General features: G+C 53.9%; 1 protein-coding gene across 1 annotated transcript; it reads left to right on the top strand.

The window, feature by feature from the left end:
- The first annotated feature begins 6238 nt into the window (after window positions 1-6238).
- On the top strand, window positions 6239-18663 carry LOC132248423 (zinc finger protein 135-like). The gene is made up of 2 exons (XM_059721387.1): window positions 6239-9471; window positions 10020-18663. Exon 2 carries the CDS (start codon window positions 15899-15901, stop codon window positions 16898-16900), a length of 1002 nt encoding a protein of 333 aa, XP_059577370.1. The 5' UTR covers window positions 6239-9471; window positions 10020-15898; the 3' UTR covers window positions 16901-18663.
- Window positions 18664-18995: the final 332 nt, after the last annotated feature.

The following is an 18995-nucleotide window of genomic DNA, read 5'->3' as shown; positions in this document are numbered from 1 at the left end:
ATCAGTCCATCCGGCAGTCCTTAGTAAAACACCTCACAAGTTCGTCTGTTATGAGATCAACCTGGCAGTTTCCTCACAAAGGCCTATGCTAGGCTCTGACATCAGACCACTAAGTCAAGACACAGGACCAGTGACTTCATAGACACTTGGGTCTTCGGGCCAGCTGAGTAAAACAGAGGAGCTCGCTTATGTACATCACAAAGCATCCCAGCTAAGTAAAGCAACCTCACACAGCCCTCTGCAGTGACCTCACTCGAGGGCTTTTCCTTCACAATCCCTTTTAGCACTTGTTCTTCCAAGAGACACTTGGCCAAGTTCTCAGATCAGATTTGGGGATCAGGCTGAGCTCCGGGAAGAACACATGGCATGTCTAGGGAGACAGGGACAAGCGGAGGGCAAAAGTGTAGATTTGCTAAGGTGGGGTCGGCTGCTGCTGCCACATTGTGGGAGGGGTACGTTCTGTCCTTCCGGTAAGGACAGACCTCTGTGTGATATGGGAGTAAAGGGAGAGCTTAGATGCAAACAAGAGATGAGCGCTTAGGTGAACCACACCTGGTGACAACAGGGAACGTCATTTCGGTTCTTTTTTGACGTGGATCATTCAAGTGGCACGTGAGAAGTCAGCACTGAACGTGGCCACAGAAAGCTTCTGGATTTGCTGAAATCAGAAAGGAGAGGAGTGATGACTGAACAGAAGAGGACATCTCAGGGGATCCACTGACTCCCCTCCCTTCTCTAAATCAGGAGGCTGAATGCAGTACTCCTCCAGTGAAAGGAGGTGATCTGACATTTCTCCAGAGCACCAGACCCACTGTCTCCACTGGCTCTCATGTCCTAGTCCCAGGCATCCACACGGCTTTTGTCCATCTTTGGCCATATAAGAAAACACACATACATGACTAAACATGGCCATAAAAGCCACTCAAAAAGTCCCGTGCCCATGTAACGGCAATGCCCACAGTCATAATAGCTGTGTGTTTCCCTATATGGAGACTTGGACGGGATGGGGACCAATCTGATGGCCATATATGGACAAGCCAAGTCTGGTTGGCCCTCGGTGAGTGATGACATGGGACCTGGCTGGCCAGCAGCTCCCTTATAAAAGGGCCCAAGGGCTGAGCTCCTCTCTGAAGCCAAGGACTTCCCATCAAAGCGAGAAGCTCCTTGACAGTAGTGTTGCCATGAGACAAACCACATGCGAATGGCTCAGGGGAAACAAAGCAGAAGGACCGGTGCAGAGAGGTGCCGCCGCAGGCTGCTGAGGGCAGAGCATAGGCCTAGAGAGAAGAAATGGCAAAGAAGGACCCGACTGGAGAAGAGGCCAAGGCTGGCACTCCTAAAGGAGGAGGTGGTGGAAGAGAGGCTGGACCACCGTGTTTGGGAAATAGATGAGGGGGCCTGTGGAGACAACGAAGCTTCTTCTTGGGCAGAAGATGAATATCCTAACGAGGCACAACCCCGAATAACGACCTGGAGGAATACTGCAGCTACGAGAGTCTATCAGATGGATTTTGTGTACTGAGGGAGGAGAAGAGGAGGAGACATTGCCTTTACACTCAGGGTCCGTGTAAAATAGGAAGACTCTAGAAAGAAAGAAGCCTCTGCATTCTCAGGGCAGGGAGCCAAACGGCAACACATCCTGCTGAGACAGGGCAATCAGGAACAGACCCAAGAGCTTGGAAAAGTCACTGGCACTAAATCTAACAGAAACCCTCTTCCTGCTACCAAGCAGCCAGAAGGAGGATGGCTCAAGACCAAGGTAGCACACCCAAGCTGCATTTCCAGAGGCAAACTGGTCTTTGGTGAAAACTCAGAGTCTCCTAGCCCTCCAAAGAGAAGACCAGCTCCTTCTTGCAAATGTGTTCCCTGTCTGATCCTGCCAGTAGCTCCTGGTCCTTTCTGCCTGATGTCCCCAGAGCCTTTTAGTTTCATTAAATAAAGATCATTTTCTCAGGATTGTGATGTTCTCCTTATTTTGTGTGATCATGCCTTGTTTTAATAAGATAAATACACATCAATATATGAACTGTTCAGTTCCACTATTTAGAGCAAGTCTTGATAAGAGAGTGTCCTCCCGTGTCTCAGGCACAACTCGTGACATGGGTGCTTGTGCAATCGTGTCTGTCTTGTGGCACAGACTGGGGGGGACTACTGCAGTCCTGGCTGCTAAGCTACTGCCTTACCAGTTCCCAATCAATCATGATTCACTGAGGGACCAGCTCAATACACAGGACCTAACTACTAGTAGCTACTAGGTAATTAGTCAATCAGCAACCATTAACACCTACAAAACCACAGATTAAGGAGAGGGAATAATCAATACAATCAACTGCCCCAAGACAGAGACAGTCAGTCCCACAAGCACCCATGGCATGAGTTTTGCATGTCAGCAGCTAGGAGTGCAGGGCCCCAGAAGCCAGAAGCCCCCTGCCCCTACCTCCTCCACAGCTGGCAGACGTTGTGGCCACAGCAGGAGCTAGCAGGCCTGCAGCTTTCGCCCTGCTGCGCTTTCACACGCACAGTGTCACCCATGGCATGAGTTTGGCTAGTCTGCAGCTTGAGGTGCAGTTCCCCCAAACCCCTGCACTGATCTTCTTGAAACTTGGCAGGCTTTGTGGCCTCCCCACGGGCCACCACCCCTGCACTTTTCACTCCCCTGTGGTGCAACACATACACATGACAGGAGTTTGCTTTCAAGAATTTGAGGTGCAGTTCCTCCCAAACCCCTGCATCGACCTCCTTGAAACGTGGCAGGCTTCATGCTCCTAGAAGAGGCTACCATCCCTGCATATTTCATCCAAATCAGATGAAAAACAACAGCATTATAGATATTTCATTGATTCCCCATGATACCCTATGGCCAGATCTCTGAAGCTTTTCCGAAGCGCTTTGGAGAGCCTAACGAAGCCAGCACTTGGATCCAGACATGCTGCTTCGGATGCCGAAGTGTCCAAAGCTTCTCCAGATCTGAAGTACGGTCTGAAGCCTTGCACAGCCCTAAGCCAACCTGTAAAGCAAGTGTCCCACTTGGAGGCAAGGCCCTATGAGGAGAGACGGAGAGACCAGAATCTCTTCAGCTGTCACCAGAGAAGGCTGAGAGGTGATCTTGTGGCTGCCTGAATTTCATCAGGGAAGCACAGCAGGGACTAGGAGATGCTCTATTTACTAGGGCACCCCCTGGAGTTGCTAGGAACAATGGCCACAAATCGATGGAGAGAAGATTTAGGTTGGACATTAGAAAGAGCTTCTTCATGGTGAGGGTTGCCAGAATCTGGAAAGGGCTCCCAAGGGAGGTGATGCTCTCCTCTACCCTGGGGGTCTTCAAGAGGAGACGGGACCAGACTGGATACGTGCAGTGAAATCCTCGGCAAAGCCCTGGGAATCCCTCCGCTCCTGTGACATGATTTCATCTGCTCCAGTGTGTTCCAGGCTCAGCCCGTACCTGAAAGGTCTTCCCTTGGCAATAAAATCCTCAGTAAGGGTCTGGGGGTGGTTTTTAGCAGCCATTCATCATGTTGCACATAAGAGAGGATGGTCCCGGCAGGATCCCAGGTACCATCCATGTCCCAGATGACTTGATGTCCAGGAATCAGAGGGAACTTCAGGCCCCAAGGCTGCAGCAAGAATTATTATAACAAACCTGACGGCTGCCCTGTCCTCAGCACATAGAGGACTTCCAGCCCCAGCCCCTTTCCCTCAGGGCACCTGGAAAGAGCTCCACATTTAAGGCACATGGAAGGGCATGTTTAACTCCGTTGCTGTCTCTGGAGCAGCCAGCAGGGCCCTTTCTCATCATAAGAGTCACTTTACTGCCTCCAGAAATCTTCTTGTGGCAGATCGAGTGACTTCAGCCAAAATCCTGGAACAGATGCCCCCAAAATAGACCGAATAGCATCCTCCCTTTTCTGTGCTCTCCCCCCGTGATGACCACCCAGCTGAGCAGCGCATCACCCCCATGCCTACAGCAATGCCCAGGGGGGTTTTATTTAACAGACAGCAGCTGCACTCTGGGCAGAGAAGAAATTTGTATGATGCCAATGATAGATATCTACTGGCCTCTGTTGGGTGTAAATGGTGTGCTGACCCCATGGCTCTCTCAGACCATGGACTGGAGAGGACAAAGAAACATGGGACTGGAAGGGACCTCTTTATTCATGGCTATATCCTTGCCAGTGCAGGCAATCCCACTGTATGATCCCATGCTGAAATCCGACAATCAGTATTTTAAAACTAGTTGTTCCCTCCCACGGGGAACCTGCTCCAGAGCCTCCTGTTCTGATGGTTACAATCCTTCTTCTGAGCTTCAGCCTATATGTATGTGTGACCCCTATTTCCCCACTTCTCCTGGGGCAGGCATTTGTCTTTTCTCTTGTGTGGCTCTTCTCCCTCTCAGCAGTATTTCCAGAGAGCAGTCAGCTCCCTTCTCAGCCTGCCTCTCACTGGGATGAACAAGCCGGTTCATCCCAGGAAGTCTCAGCTGTTCTTGTTCCACTTCTGGCACGTGGGGGCTCCAATCGCACACGGCCGACTTCCTTCCATAAATGGATGTCTCACATCTGCCTGCACTGTTGCCTCTGCTTTTGTGTGCCTGCTTTTCAGCTGTACATTCCCAATGCTGGGGACTCAGGCCTATGCTGTGTGTGAAGGGGAGCTGTCACATTTGCATGTATATATAGCATGTACATACAGCAGGTACATCTAGTTTTCACATCACTTGCAGGCACATATAGCAATACCTCTTCTCCCCTGGTTCCAGGGTATCCTGGATCTGGCAATGGGGGTTTTCCAAGAGAATGGAGGCAAAGCGGAGAGGAGACTTCTCACAGACACCAACTCTGATCTCTCCCTCAGCTACGGAGGAGGTTGCGTGGAGCCACAGCCCCCAGAAGACCGGGGTGGCAGAGCCACACTGAGAGTCCGCTCTGCCTCTCCCTCCACTCCCTGCATCGCGCAGAGCTGGAGGTCACTGCATCCCACAATTGCATCCTGGTCCAGAGAGCAAGTCACTGCAGGGAGACCGAGTGACTTTAAACTCTCCAGCTGGGAGGCACAACAAGGGTCATACCTCTCTTCACATCAGAAACACCCTGGTTTTGAAGGCCTTCAGTGTACACGTGTACGGGGAAATGCTTCAAATGCGACATCTGCCTGCACCCACAACGTGATGGCTAGAGAGCACTGTCTATGAGACAAAGCCAGGATGGCAAGAAACTCTTCATGAATGCCAGTCAGCATTGACTTTGGCAGCACAGGACATCTCTGTCTAAACTACCAGTCCCTTCCATTTTACATCACCTGGCCACTGCCAGTGCCAGGACAGCAGGAAAGTCTTCATTAGTGACAGTCAGCATTGACTTCAGCAGCACGGGACATCTCTGCCCAAACCACCAGTCCCTTCAGCTGTACCTCACCTGGGGTGGAAGCAAGAGCCCCCTTTGCCCCCACCAGCGCTTGTGCCCCGGCTCCAGCCAGTTTCCCCAACCCACCCCGCAGCCCCCGCCCCCGCCCAGCCGGGCAGCGCCCCTCACTCCCAGCCCGCAGCCCCGCCCCGCCCCGCACGGACCTGCTCTCTGCTCGCTGCCCCGCCCCCTCCCATCGACGTCACACGCATGACGTCACCGGTTGGCGCCGCTGCTGCCGCCCCGCCCCCGCGTTAACCCCTTGGTGGCAGCAGCCTCTGGCAAGACTGGGGTGGGGGGGTCCCTCCGCGGCTCCTGTCCTGCCGGCCCCTTCGGCCCCTGCCTCAGTTTCCCCGCGCGCTCCCGCCAGCCCCGCCCCGCCCCGCCCCGGCCCTGCCTCAGTTTCCCCCGCCAGCCTCCAGCCCGGCCGCAGTTTCCTTTGTGCCTGGAGACGCGCCGCCTGCCCGCGCCCCGGTGCGGAGGGCCGTGCCGCCCGGGGCTGGGGGACGCGCCGGGGTCGGGGCGAGGGGGCCCCGGTGCTGCCGGCTCTCGGGGGCTCAGTGTCCCGCAGCGCCGGGCTCCGGGGAGGGTTTCGGGGTCCCCCCACCCCAGCTCTGGCGGTGTACTGGGGTCCCCGGTGCTGCCAGCTCTGGGCGGTATCGGCCCCCCTGCACACGGCACCGTGGGGGTCTCGGGGTCCCTAATACTGCCGGTCCTGGGGGGTCTCGGGGTCCCCAGCACGCAGCTCGGGGGGCTCGGTGCTGCCAGCTGGGGGGGGGGGTCTCGGGGTCCCCCTGCTCCTGGGACTGGGGAGGTTTCAGGGTCCCCAATGCTGGCAGATGTGGGGCAGCTTTGGGGGGCCCCAGGCATCCCTGATGGCACCAGGCGTGGAGGGATTTTGGGGTCCCCCTGCACCTGGGTCTTGGGGCGTGGTCTCACTGGGAAACGTGCCCTTCCCACAGCCAGGACCGGCCCCCAGGGGCCCTGCAGCGACTGTGGGCGCTTTGCAGAGGCCAAGGGGAGGGGTGCCGGGGAAAAGGGTGCTCAGGCTTAAAGCACCGGTGCGTGGTCAGGAAGGACGCACAGATGAGATTCTCTGAGAGCTATTCCCTAGCGATTTGGAGGCGCACACCCAGAAGCGGGCGAGAAGACACTTACCACAGAGCTACGAAGAAGCTTGAAACGGGCCGAAGTCATTGTCCCAGAGAGCGGCTCACTGGGACCCCCTGGGTCCCAGGACGAAGGCGGGGAGAGAAGATGAGAACCCGTTAGGTGGCGCCCTAAAGAAATCACCTGTTACAGATGTGACCGAGGGGGACACGCTGCCCGAGACTGCGGGCTTACTCGTAATGAAGGTGGAAAGAGAATAGCTCCCCCCAAGCCTCCAGGGAAAGGCCCAAGGAACCTGAAGCGGTGGAGGCCATGGACAATAGTTATGGGGGAAGTGAAAAGCCTGTGGCTTGGGCGCGACCCATAATGGCTGCAAGCCTGTGTGTGTGCGTGCATGCATCTGTGTTCATGGCATGAACGACTCGTGCCATGGCTGGGGGGCACAGCAGTAGCAGGAGAGGCAGGAGTGCAGTGGCTGTCAGTGGTGGGAGGGGGTGGAGTGGTGGCAAGCGCCAACCAAGCATTGGCAACCAAGCACAGCCGCTGCTGGCAGTGTCGGCAGTGCCATTTTGTAGGGGGTGCACCACCATACTTAGGGGGTGCACATGCACCCATGTGAACCCCCTACACGTTGACCCTGGTTCGTGGCAGGGAAAGTGTGTTTGTGTGTCCATGTGCAGAGAGTGAGTGTCTGTGCATGTGTCTGCGTGCGTGTGTGTGTGTATGTGTCTGTTCGTGGCAGGAGGGAGAGTGTGTTTGCCTGTGTGTCCATGTGCAGAGTGAGTAGAGCTCATGCCCATCTGCGTGCATGCATGTGTCTGTGTGTACATGCGTGTGTGTTTCTGCGTACATGTGTCTGTGTTCATGGCAGGAGGGAGAGTGCGTTTGTCTCCGTGTGTCCATGTGCAGAGAGTGAGTGAGCAGAGTGTACGCCCGTCTGCATGTGTGCGTGTGTGTGTGTGCATATGCACGTGTCTGTGTGTGTGTCTGTGTATGCATCTGTGCGTGTGTGTGTGTGCGCATGTGTCTGTGTGCATGCATGTGTCTGTTCATGGGAGGGAGAGAGTGTGTGCATGTCTGTGTGCATGTGTCTGTGCGTGCATGTCTGCACGTGTGCATGTCTGTCTGTGCGTGGCTGTGCATGTGTGCATCTGTGCGTGCATGTGTCTGTGTTCATGCCAGGGACAGTATGTTTGTCTCTGTGTGTCTAGGTGCAGAGAGTGAGTGAGAGTAGAGTGTGCACCCATCTGTGCGTACGCCTGTGTGTGTGATTGGCCATAGTGGGGGAGGAGGATAGGTAGCAGGGAGAAGAGGGGGCCATGTGCCTCTGCACCCCCAGCCCGGCAGGGTCCCTCCAGCCTCCCCCACCAGCACCGGGATGGGAAGAGCCCCTTCCCCCACCCCCTGTAGCCCAGGTCCCGTTGAGGAGGGGGCCTTCAATTTGGTGTTTGCCCAGCGCCCCAGTACACATTAATTTGCCTCTGCGGGGAGCAGAGCAGGGCTGGACCCAGAGTGGTGGGGTTGCAGGGGCGCGTGGCCAGACACAGGGCTCCATCCCCACCTGCCCGGCCCCATCATTCCTGACAGGCACTTTGCCTGCATCTTAGTCATAATCGATTAAGCCACCTGGTACCCTGAGGCAATCCCTTTGTGGGCAGCGACGGGGACACATGTTACGGAGGAGTTACTGAAGTGGATATCGAGGGTAGGACTTCCAAGGGATGTTGTAACCAATCAGGGCACTAACTTCATGGCTAAGGTATCACAGAACGCCTGTTGGGTCCTAGGGATCCGATGGTTGCCAACATGAGGCTACCACCCCTGGACAAATGGTCTGGTAGAGAGGTTAAATGGGACACTAAAAGGGATGCTCAATAAGTGCACTCAGAAGGACTCATAAAAGTGGGACTTGTTGATCACCCAGTTATTGTTTGTCCTGAGGGCCACCCCACGGGCATCCACGAAGTAGTCTCCCTTGGATCTGGTTTATGGACGCAGGCGCAGGGGGCTATTAGCAGTTCTTAAGGAACCCACATTGAGCCCAACAGGAGCTGAGGCTCATTGTGAAGCTCTGAGGGCCTGTTTGCTGCCCACGAGGCAGGTGGCCCTGGAAAATTTGAGGGAGATCCAACAGAAACCAAAGAGGCATCATGACAGAACGGCTGAGGAGAGAGCTGCCAGTCAACAACAGGGTGTCAGTCCTATTACCCACCATGGCCGGTAACCTGCTGACAAAGTGGCAAGGCCCTTGGAAATAAGAAGGCACGCCGGGCTGGTGGATGACGAGCTATTCCAACCGGGCATCAATGGGAGCAACAGATTTTCCATGTAAACTTGTTAAAAGCTGGAAGAAGGCCGAGCGGTGGTTGGCTGAGGCTGAACTAGAAAGTGCAGAACTTGGCCCTGCAATAAGCGGGGACGTTAGGGAGACACCCGGGGAGGAAAGAGTACAAATTGAAGAGCGCCTGGCAGCTAGTCAGGGAGGAGACTTGGTTCGGGTTATTTGCGCCTTCCGCGATGTCTTTCGAGAGGAACGTGGGTGGGTCGCACACCCTGCCTAGAAGAGTGGTGTGAGAGTGATGGCGCCCTGACCCCGACCGTTTATATGGCCCCATGAAGCAGGAGCTCTGAAAGATGCTTGGACGAGGGGTAACAGTCCCCTCACGGGGTCTGTGGCAAAGCCTGATGGGACCTTACGTCTCAGTGTAGATTTCAAATGCTGGAGCAGCTTTCGATGCCTTCCCCATGCCCCAGCTTTTAGAAAGAATAGGACAGGCCTGCTACATAACGATGCTTGACCTGTCTCAAGAGTACTGGCAAATACCCATGGCCACAAAAGACGATGCCAAAGCTGCTTTTGGGACCCCATGGGGCCTATATGAATTTTGTAGAATGCCCTTCAGCCTGCACGGGGCGGCAGCCCCCTTCCAAAGACTGATGAACCGAGCTTTGGCCTTACATGGTAGGTACATGTTGGCATACATAAACGATATTGTCATATGCACCAACTGAGGGAGCTTGGGATGGCGGCCAATCCAAAAAAAGGTGTAGTAGGAAGACGGGAATCAAAGTACCTGGGATTCCTAGGAGGGCATGGGACCATCAAGACTTTGGCAGACAAAATCTAGGCATCCTGCCTACAGCACCCCCTCACCAGCCTGGCCGCTGCCCCCCCAGGTCCCCAACCCCTCCTGGGGGACATGCTGCCCCGGGCTTGTGTGTCCTGGGATGGGGCTTGAGGTCCGCACGCAGCGACTGTCCCGCCTGGTTAGGGACAGGTGGTCACCCGCCCTGCAGGGTTGTGGCAGGGAGCTGGGCTTGCACCCTTTGTGCAGCTAGTCCAGTCCTGGGAGCCAGTGCTAGGGCTGCAGGGAAGGGAGGACGGCTCCGACACTGCTGGGAGTGGGGGCAGTCGGGAGTGTCAGGGCCGGGCAGACCTCAGGCTGGGGCAGAGTCCCAATCCCAGGTCTCCGATCCATTGTCTGATTTGTGCTGTGGCCTTTCCTGCAGGTGCCCCACACACCGGACGCTGCCAACAGGCGCTGTGCGTGAGTGCAGGGACAGCAAGAGCCCGGGCCGCCATCTAGCTGAGATCTCTCCTGGGGAGACGTGGCTGCTGCGCTGGAGCCCGTGGCAGTAGATCTGCAGGGAGGAGCTGAGGGTGCAGAAGTCCCTCGTGTCGTGCAGAGCGGGATGGGGGGCAGGAGTCCCTACAGCGGTCGGCATCACAGCCAGTAAAACAGCAGCTGCAGACGGAGCCAGTCCAGCACCAGGAGCTTTGGGGGCAGGACACAATGCAGGCCATGGAGCCCCCTTGTGAGACCGAGCTGCCCTCTGCGACCCCACAGCTGGCACTGTGGGATGAGCTCCCCACCCCAGAGGCCTGGCACCAGCTCTTCCGTGGCCTCCGCTACCGGGAAGCCGAGGGCCCAAGGAAGATTTGTCGCCGCCTGTGGGAGCTCTGCCAGCGCTGGCTGGAGCCCCAGCACTGCAGCAAGGAGCAGATCCTGGAGCTGGTGGTGCTGGAGCAAGTCCTGGCCATCCTGCCCCAAGACATGCAGAGCTGGGGGTGCGGGTGCCAAGTGGAGGCCTCTGCCAAGGCTGTTAACCTGGCCAAGGGGTTTCAGCTGGGGCAGGCAGAAGATGAGAAGCTCCAGGTGAGAGTGTTTGTTTGCTGCCATCTGCACCTCCACGTGTCTGGGGGATGTTCCCTCCAGGATCAAGGCTCCCCAGTGACACATTTGTCTTGTCCCTAGGTCACAGTGCGTGCAGCACCCAAAGGTCCATTGTGGGGACAGGCCTCTGGTGGAGGCAGGAGAGCAGGAAACCCCAGGGCCCGAGGACAAGCTGCCTCGTCCTCCATGATGAGCTGCCAACACACCAAGAGTCAGGTCCTTACCAGCCTTTTCGATGTATATGGTTAACAAGGGCTCGACACCCAAAGAGCATCAGTAACCCCCAACCCCCTCTTATAACTGTTGGCTACTGGGTATAGGTCAGCTCCCCAAGGAAAGATAACTTTCTGTTAACTGTTTTGTGTGTGTAAACTATAATATATTTGCCTTTATTTCACTCCCAACTTTACCTCCGCTATCCAAAACTGAATCAAACAGCCCAGTTGGCCTGTGAAAAAATTGATACACTCACAGTGCCCATCAGGCTTGTGACACTGTTTTAGGGCAATGTCTGGTACAGGGAATGAGCCCATGGGGATTTCCTCTGCTGATGAGTCCCAGGGAGCCTCCACATCACAGGAATCTGCACTGGGACAAAGGCCTTGGTATGAACCTTCAATGGACTTTGGGCTGAGTCTCAGGCTTTGTGACACTCTGGGCCTAAGAGTGGGAATAGATTTGGGGAAATTCTGCTGCAAACGATGGGGTATTCCCTTCCCATCACAACAGAAAACTTCTGAATCCAACTAACTCCATGGAGCCACTTCATGCAGCCTAAGACCAGGATTAGACACGTCCTGTGCTCCAGGTCGACCCAACCAGGAGATGTCAGGGACAACCCCAGCCTCTCTCAGCCAAGAGCCATGGCTACAAAGAGCTTCTTCTGCACACCATGTGGATTTCCATGGGGGACTACAAATCCCATCTTGCCCTGAGAGAGGGTGTTAGAGAGGTATGGCTACTTGGGCCGGGGAATCAACTCCTACAATGGGGAGTAAAGAGAGAAATTTAAAATCATGGTGTCCCAAGGAAACCAGATCTGAGCCTAAAAAGGAAGACAGCAAGCTCTATTGTCCCCTAACAGCTGTAGTCAGGGGGAGAACAATGGGACAGGTGCTTGTCTCCACAGCTCTGAATTTCAAAGAGTGAAACACTTGCCTGGACACATGACAGCATAAGCTATTTGAGGTTAGCACTCAGGGATGGCAGCACGGGGCAGGTCTGCAGTTTTCAGGCCCCCTTTCACCCTGGGCATGGAGCATTTGTGAGAGGGGAGTCAGGTGGATGGGACAGCCACAAATCACCTGGCAGCTGGTCCTCTGACCTCCAGGTTTCCCCTTGGTCCTCATCATCAGAGACCCAGAGATGCACCTGTCCTCACTGATTAAGTCAGGTGTGGGACCTCAATATCCTGTTTGGGGCTGTAGTTAAAGCGTGTTTCTGACTGGGTACTGGACGCAGAATAACCAACTGGGATTTGGGGAAGGGATCCAATGAATTCAAGGTTTCTACTCAGGACTTGATGGCCAGTGAAGGGTGGGGACTGAAGGATGAAAGAGAAGGCAAAGCAGGGAGAAGCCTTCAGGAGATGATGGTCCTTGTCATGCAGGGAGTGGATGTATGGTCATAGGAATCTTTCAATCTGTCGTAGGCCAACTGGGCACTGCGAGGGTATTAGCCACACTGGGCTGTTCAAAACAACAAATAGACAGACATGGGTTGGCAACTTATCGATAGTCCCTCGATGCCACGTGTGCGCCAAGTGATTCCAGTGAAGTCAGGCGTCCCTGATGATCGACGCTGTCAGAGGGATTACCGGGGAAGATCCCTTGATCAGGAACAGGGACCCGATCCTCACTCACACGGGGAGTCTGGGGTCCGGGCGTGGACCAGAAACAACCATTCTATTCCCTCCTTCCTGCTGGTTACCTGATGCACGTGCTTTTTATACCTAGTCTTATGTTAATCTGTTGGCCTCAGGACCACTCATAATGTTGCCCTATAGCTGTTACCCTATGGGATTGAAAGGTGATGAAACTATCATAAAAGGTGACTACTGAGACTCAGGTTTATCCAATAAGCAAATTATGATGCAGCACCTTAAGGTTTGAAATTGTCATCGCTCTGCCTAAATCCCAACCCCTTTTAGGCTTCATTTGAATATGCTTTTTTGGGATATGCTTTCCTAGAATATGTTGGGTGTGCCAAGCAGTTAGATCTAGTTTTTATCGCTAAGGCTGAACCCTGAGCAAAAAACCGTTAGGCCAGCTAATCTCCCAGCTACAGCTTTGCCTCTGGGGACCAGTCAGTCCCATGAACAGTGAATTTATCATTTTGATTAAACTTATGACAGACAAGTTACATTTGCAGTTTACAAACTTAAAAGCTTATATTAACTAATATTACCTGTTTAAGCAAAATACCAAATGCCTCCAAGAAGCACATAGTATTGCTTAATAATCCCTCTGGTTCTGGCTGTTACAAAACAGGTAGGAAGCACCCTGCTGCTCCTTCCAGAAGGGAGACCACAGCTCTGAATCCTCCGCTTCCAGAACATTTCTTGGAGGGATGAGGTTTGAAACCTGGGCTTTTCTTATCAAGCAGAAGTAGTATTTTCTGTACAACAGAAGTAGCTGGTGCAGTGTAAGGCAGTGCTCCCTGCACACTCCTGACGGCTGACAACCCTGGGTTGGGCTGGGCTGGGCTGTTCCCGGTGGGTGTTTGGTGCAGAGCTGCAGTGCGGCTGGGCAGGGGATGCACTTGGTGCAGGTGGTGGAGCTAAAGAAGGGGCTGCAGCCACCCCAAAATTTGCCGTAACCCCCCTCCCAACACTTCTGCTGCCTGCCCTGATTGCAGCCTTGGCCAAAACACCCACCAGCAAGAGCACAGCTCTGGCCCCAGCCTGCAGCAGCAGTCCACCCTTGCCCTGCGCACAGATCCAGGTGGCATGTGCCCCCCATGCCTTTCCCGGGGTTGTGCACTGTGGCAGGAGACAGCCATCCCATGACTCCTGAACCAGCTGCTTGGGGCTCTGGCCCCATCTGGGCAACATCTGCCCCAGCCCCACTCCCTCCCTCAACACAGGGACCTCAATATGCCCCTCCCACCCCATTCCCCCCAGACACTTACCAGCTAGACGTTGCTCTCCAAGCTTCCAGGTGTCATATTGAATGTAATAGTCTGAATACCTGTAATAGTTTCCCACTAGCCAGTTTAGGAAAAAGACAAGATTCATCTTCTGATCTAGGCCATTGTTTTGGCCTATGTGTGGAAGGTCCTAGCTTTGCTCAAAGTCTTAACTCTTGAATTTTATCTTTAGAGGCCTTTAACAAAGTGAACATAAAAATGACCCTTAAGCAAACATCCCACATTCCGAGAGATCAAACCCTAGGAGCCTTTTAAAAATTGGAAAGAAAGGAAATTCCTCAAAGTAATTAAAATGGTCAACAAAAGAAACTAATTACCAAGCAAAAGAATCTGTTAAGAAAGATCTGAGCCCAAATTTGGGAGTAGTGACAGGTTTGGGTAGGAGTGGCCCAAGACGGCAACTCACTCGATACAAACTGTAACCTACTGTCCCAATTTGGAGGTGACCTCACTTGCAGAACAACGAAGGAAGAATCGCAAGTGTAGGCCAGATCAGACTGATCACCTGAACCACCCTCTCCATGAACACAAATCTCTTAGTTCACGCTGAAGCCGCAGAGCGCCCGAGTGGGACTGAAGGAAGGGGACTTGTTCCTATCACTGCTGAGGCCAGCCCATTGAACTGTACTACTGAGGCTAGCCCATTGAACCGTACTACTGAGGCCAACCCATTAAGTTGTACTACTGAGGAATGAAACTATATTTAGGTGTTTGGCTTCTTGGAATTCTAGGACTGTAAGTATAATATAGTAATAACTTTTCTAGTTAAAATTATATAGTTAGTTGTAATTGTAATTGTTTTAAAGAAGTCCATTTGGAGCATTGTTTCTGATATATGTAGTTATTGTGTTCTTAATGTTTGTGGTATTTCTTAAAGCTAAGCAGTGTTATATGCCTAGCAAAGAATTTTAAAATAAAATTGTGGTGTATGAATTAAGTGTGCAATCATTGTGAAATCGTGCAAGTAGCTAAAAACTCCCCTATCCAGGCGCATCAAACAAATCAGTAAGTTGTGTGGGATCTTCTCTATTCTAGAAGCCACTAGAGACACCAGGCTTGCGTGTTGGCAATCAGGTCAGTCTCGGCCTATATGGCTCATTAGTAACGGGCCATCAGAATTGGCCCAAAAAATCTTTAGCAGTACAACCCTACCCAGCATAATCTCCCCCTGGACTCACTAGTGTGGTGGGAAAGAGAAGCCATTCAAGAGCTTCATTTTTCCTTTTAGCAGATCATTCTGGTCTCAACTTCAGCTTATTACAACATGAAGCCATCCAGATACTGTCCAAGCATACATGGCCCACATGGTTCTCCCTGCAGGGCATTAGGTGCTGGGACTGAGAGCTGGGCCAGAAACCTTGAGAGTCTGGCTCAGAACTGCAGTGAGTAGGAAAGGTTAGGCTGGCACAGGGACCTGGCACTGCCACATCCCCAGCACTTGGGGTCATGGTAGGAAGAACTTGTTGAGTTGAGGATAGACAAGTGCCAAGTCCAGTCCTCCCCATAGGCCCATCCCAGCAGAAGGAATAGCTGTATGTGTCCCTTGGCAGCAGGGTGGGGACTAATCTGGATTTTCTCTTCCCCATGTAGGAGGTAGCTGGCTGCTGAGCAGAGCTGAGGAGATGCCTCCTAAGGAAGGGCCTGCAAATCTGGAGCCACCGTGGGCTTCCCAAGGGTGTTTGGGTGAGATGGACTCCCTGAGCCCTGTGAAGCACCAACGGCACAAGGGCCAGGAGAGACCCCCAAAGTGAAAGGAGAATGTAGCAATGAATCAGGTCCCATCTCCAGTTGCTTGTGAGAATTAAGAAGGGAAAGAAGCCAGAAAAGGACCTGGGTTCAGGGAAGATTTTCTGGTGCTGAGAGACCTGAAGAGGCGTAAAGAAAAGGTCCACCAAAGAGAGAGCCTGCATGTAAAGCAAGGCAGTGGGGTGGCCTTGGAGGGAAACCAGAGCTCACTACCAAGCCCAGGGGGAGAGCCCACCCCTGCCCTCAGCGCATGAAAAGCTTTAGTTGGCTCTCACTCCTGGCTCTGCACAAGATAATGCACCCTGGAGAGAAGCCCCACGTATGCACTATGTGTGGGAAGAGCTTCACCTGCCTCCCGACCCTGGCTGCTCACTGCCAGATCCATTCTGGACAGCTCCCCATTGCTTCACCAAAAGGGGAAAGATTGTGGTCTGCAGCTCAGAGCTCATGAAGAACCAACATGTGCACAGGGAGCAGAATCATTACTGCTGTGTCACTTGTTGTAAGACCTTCACATGTTTCTTCTTGCTGGTTCAGCATCAGCACACATACTTGGGGAGGAAGACACACCACTGCACCAAGTTCAGGAAGAACTTCATCAACAGGGAAGGCCTGTCCCAGCACCAGTGTGTGCAAAGCAGGCAGCAGTTACACTCCTGCACAAAGTGTGAAAAGAGCTTCAGGCAGTCTGCCAACCTGGCCAGGCACAGGTGCATGCACACAAGGGAGAAGTCCCATAAATGCTCTGACTTTGGCAAGAACTTCACCCACTCTTCCACTGTGGCCAAAGGTCAGCTCATTCACACGGGGAAAAGCCAAATCAGTGCTTGGAGTGTCGTAAGAGCTTCAGACAATTTTCCAGCCTGGCCCGGCACCAGCTTATCCACAGAGGGGAGAAGCTACATCAGTGCTCTGTGTGTGAGAAGAACTACCTCCACTCTTCCAGCCTGGCCGAACACCAGTTTGTCCATATGGGAGAAGCCACATGGGTGCTCTGTGTGTGGGAAGAGCTTCACCGACCCCTCCCACCTCTTGCGGCACCAGTTCATCCATGCAGGGGAGAAGCCACATGGGTGCTCTGTGTGTGGGAAGAGCTTCACCTCCCCCTCCCACCTCTTGCAGCACCGGTGCATCCATGCAGGGGAGAAGCCACGTGGGTGCTCTGTGTGTGGGAAGAGCTTCATCTGGTCCTGCAACCTGGCCCATCACCAGCGCATCCGCACAGGGGAGAAGCCACATCATTGTTCTGAGTGTGGAAGGAGCTTCACCTGTTGCAGCAACCTGTCCCAGCATCAGTGCATCCACACCCAGAAGCATCCCTAATTCTGCCAGCAGTGCAGGAAGGGCTTGGTGCTGTCTTCCTGCTCAGCACCCACCAGTGGCTGCATTTTGTCAAGCATCTTCATGTTGGTAGACTGCAGAAAGAGTTCCTCCAGGCTTTATCCATTGTAGGGCACAATAGAAGCCAGAGGCCCAGCCCCCCAAGGTTTGATTGTGGGGAGGGATTATGAGGAACACCTCAGGCAAGGCCAGCCCAGGTGTTGGGGGGAGGAGATAAGGAGGAGATGATTTTTTGCAGCACCCTTGGAGCCTGTGCATTTCCCAGCAATCTCTAAAACCAGTGAGCGCTCCCTGGGGAAGAAGTGACTACATGATAGGGTGTCCTCCCCAAGAGAACTGGCTTCAAATGACTCCCAGGGACTGTCCTTTGCTGCCTGCCAGCTTTCTCTCCCCTCCTGATGTTCTGGTGTGAGGCTCTTGAATAGCAGGAAGGAGGACATTTGTGGCTGGGAAGTATTCTCTGCCCTGCACCCTGACCTCACCTTTCCTCACCGCAACATCACCCCTCTCCCAGGCCTCCCCATGCCCCGTGGGGTCTGCAAGTAGCTGCTACTACCACCCCCTGAGCCTTTATGGCTTGTGTTGCTTTTCAGCCTCTCCAGAGCTGTGCACCACTGGGTGCCTGCTGCTCCCTTCCCCTCATGTTACTCTCTCTAATGCATTCACTGCTACTCCAGCACCAGAACCGAACATGGCACCCCTGTGGTTGGTCTCTGTCCTTTCCTGAGCTATGCAATGGGAACAGACAAGGGCCCACAACACTTTCCAGGGCAGATGTCTCTGTGACTTCATGGCCCTTCTCTTTCCAGACCATTGGAGCTTGTTCCAACCCTCAGGAACAGGAATTGTTCTGATTTGAGGCCTCACTCCCCTGTCCTGCTGTGCAGCAAGGTCCCTGCCCTTCTGGAGGGACCACTGGGCAGGAGGCAGTAAAGTACCAGGGGTGAAGGAGATGCAGCCGGTGGCAGGTCCTGCCTCTCCTGTGGAAGGGTGAGGAAAGTATGAAGATGTTCTGTGGGTGAAATGCAGCATAATGTATTCTCCCATTGGAAATACTAAGGCCTTCCTGCTCGTGCTCTAGCCGTTTGGCTCAATGAAGGTCCTGGGAACATGTACTGCTGTGGAGCTGCCTGAGGGACCCTTGCAACCCCCCAGGATACTGGTCCCAGGCAGGGGGAGTCCAGCCAGACCACTGCATCCCCTAGGAGGGAGGAGTGCAGGGAGGGAGACCTTCCCCTTCAGTGGGACCCCTGAGCTGTTCCAGCGTGTAGAAACAAGGGGAGCATGTTGAGACAGAGGTATGGGGGCTGCACCCTGACGCCTCTGAACATGCATCCTGCAGGTCTCCCACTGAGAGGTGCCGTGAAGAAATCCCTTCCCTCTCTGCCCCTCACTTGAGTTATCCCAGGTGACCCCTGTCTCTCCCAGATTTCTTCTTGGTTCAGGCTGGTGAAGCAGGTGGCCCGGCCACATAAAATTCCTAGGGGGAGGAGACAGCCCTTGCTTCCTTCCCCAGGCATTTTGAAAGCTACAAGCGAGTGTCCCAGGCTGCTGCCTGGTGAATTTCTATAAAAACCTGGAAACTAGCCAGCAGTTATGAGTTACGTCTAGGCCAGTTGCGTCTTAAAAGAGACCCTATACCTGCTTCGTACATCTCAAGTAGCTGGTGTTTACTCAAAGTGTACTCTGACTTCTTCGTTCTGCCCCCATCCTCTGCTCCCCATCAATAAAGGTGCCAGGTTACAGCTTGCCTTGCTGTGTTACTGGGTGCTGGTGGGGCAGAGATCAGAGACAGCAGCCCACAAAGCACAGCCTTTGCACTAGAGGCAGCTGCAGGACTGTTCCCCTGGGCCAGGAGCGGGACATGAGACATCTGAGCAGGCCCTGGCCATGAGCAGAGGCAGCTGTGGGGAGCAAAGCCTTTGCCAGAGGGGCTGGAACAGGGCAGGGGGAGGCTGCTCAAGGGCCTGGTGTTGCTGCCACTGCCCATGGGGAAGTGAATGCCCCATATGTTGCCATCACCGGTGGCTCTGGCATCACTGTTTGGGGCCCGGGGGCTGGGGCCTTTCTGTCTCTG

This window comes from Alligator mississippiensis, chromosome 1, assembly GCF_030867095.1.
Source record: "Alligator mississippiensis isolate rAllMis1 chromosome 1, rAllMis1, whole genome shotgun sequence".
Taxonomy (NCBI): domain Eukaryota; kingdom Metazoa; phylum Chordata; order Crocodylia; family Alligatoridae; genus Alligator; species Alligator mississippiensis.
The sequence above is the reverse complement of the archived record's forward strand: the minus strand, read 5'-3'. Positions and strand labels throughout refer to the sequence as shown.

What these genes read in the sequence shown, in the direction of transcription:
- LOC132248423 (XM_059721387.1), top strand. Translation starts at nt 15,899, where the DNA reads ATGCACTATGTGTGGGAAGAGCTTCACCTGCCTCCCGACCCTGGCTGC.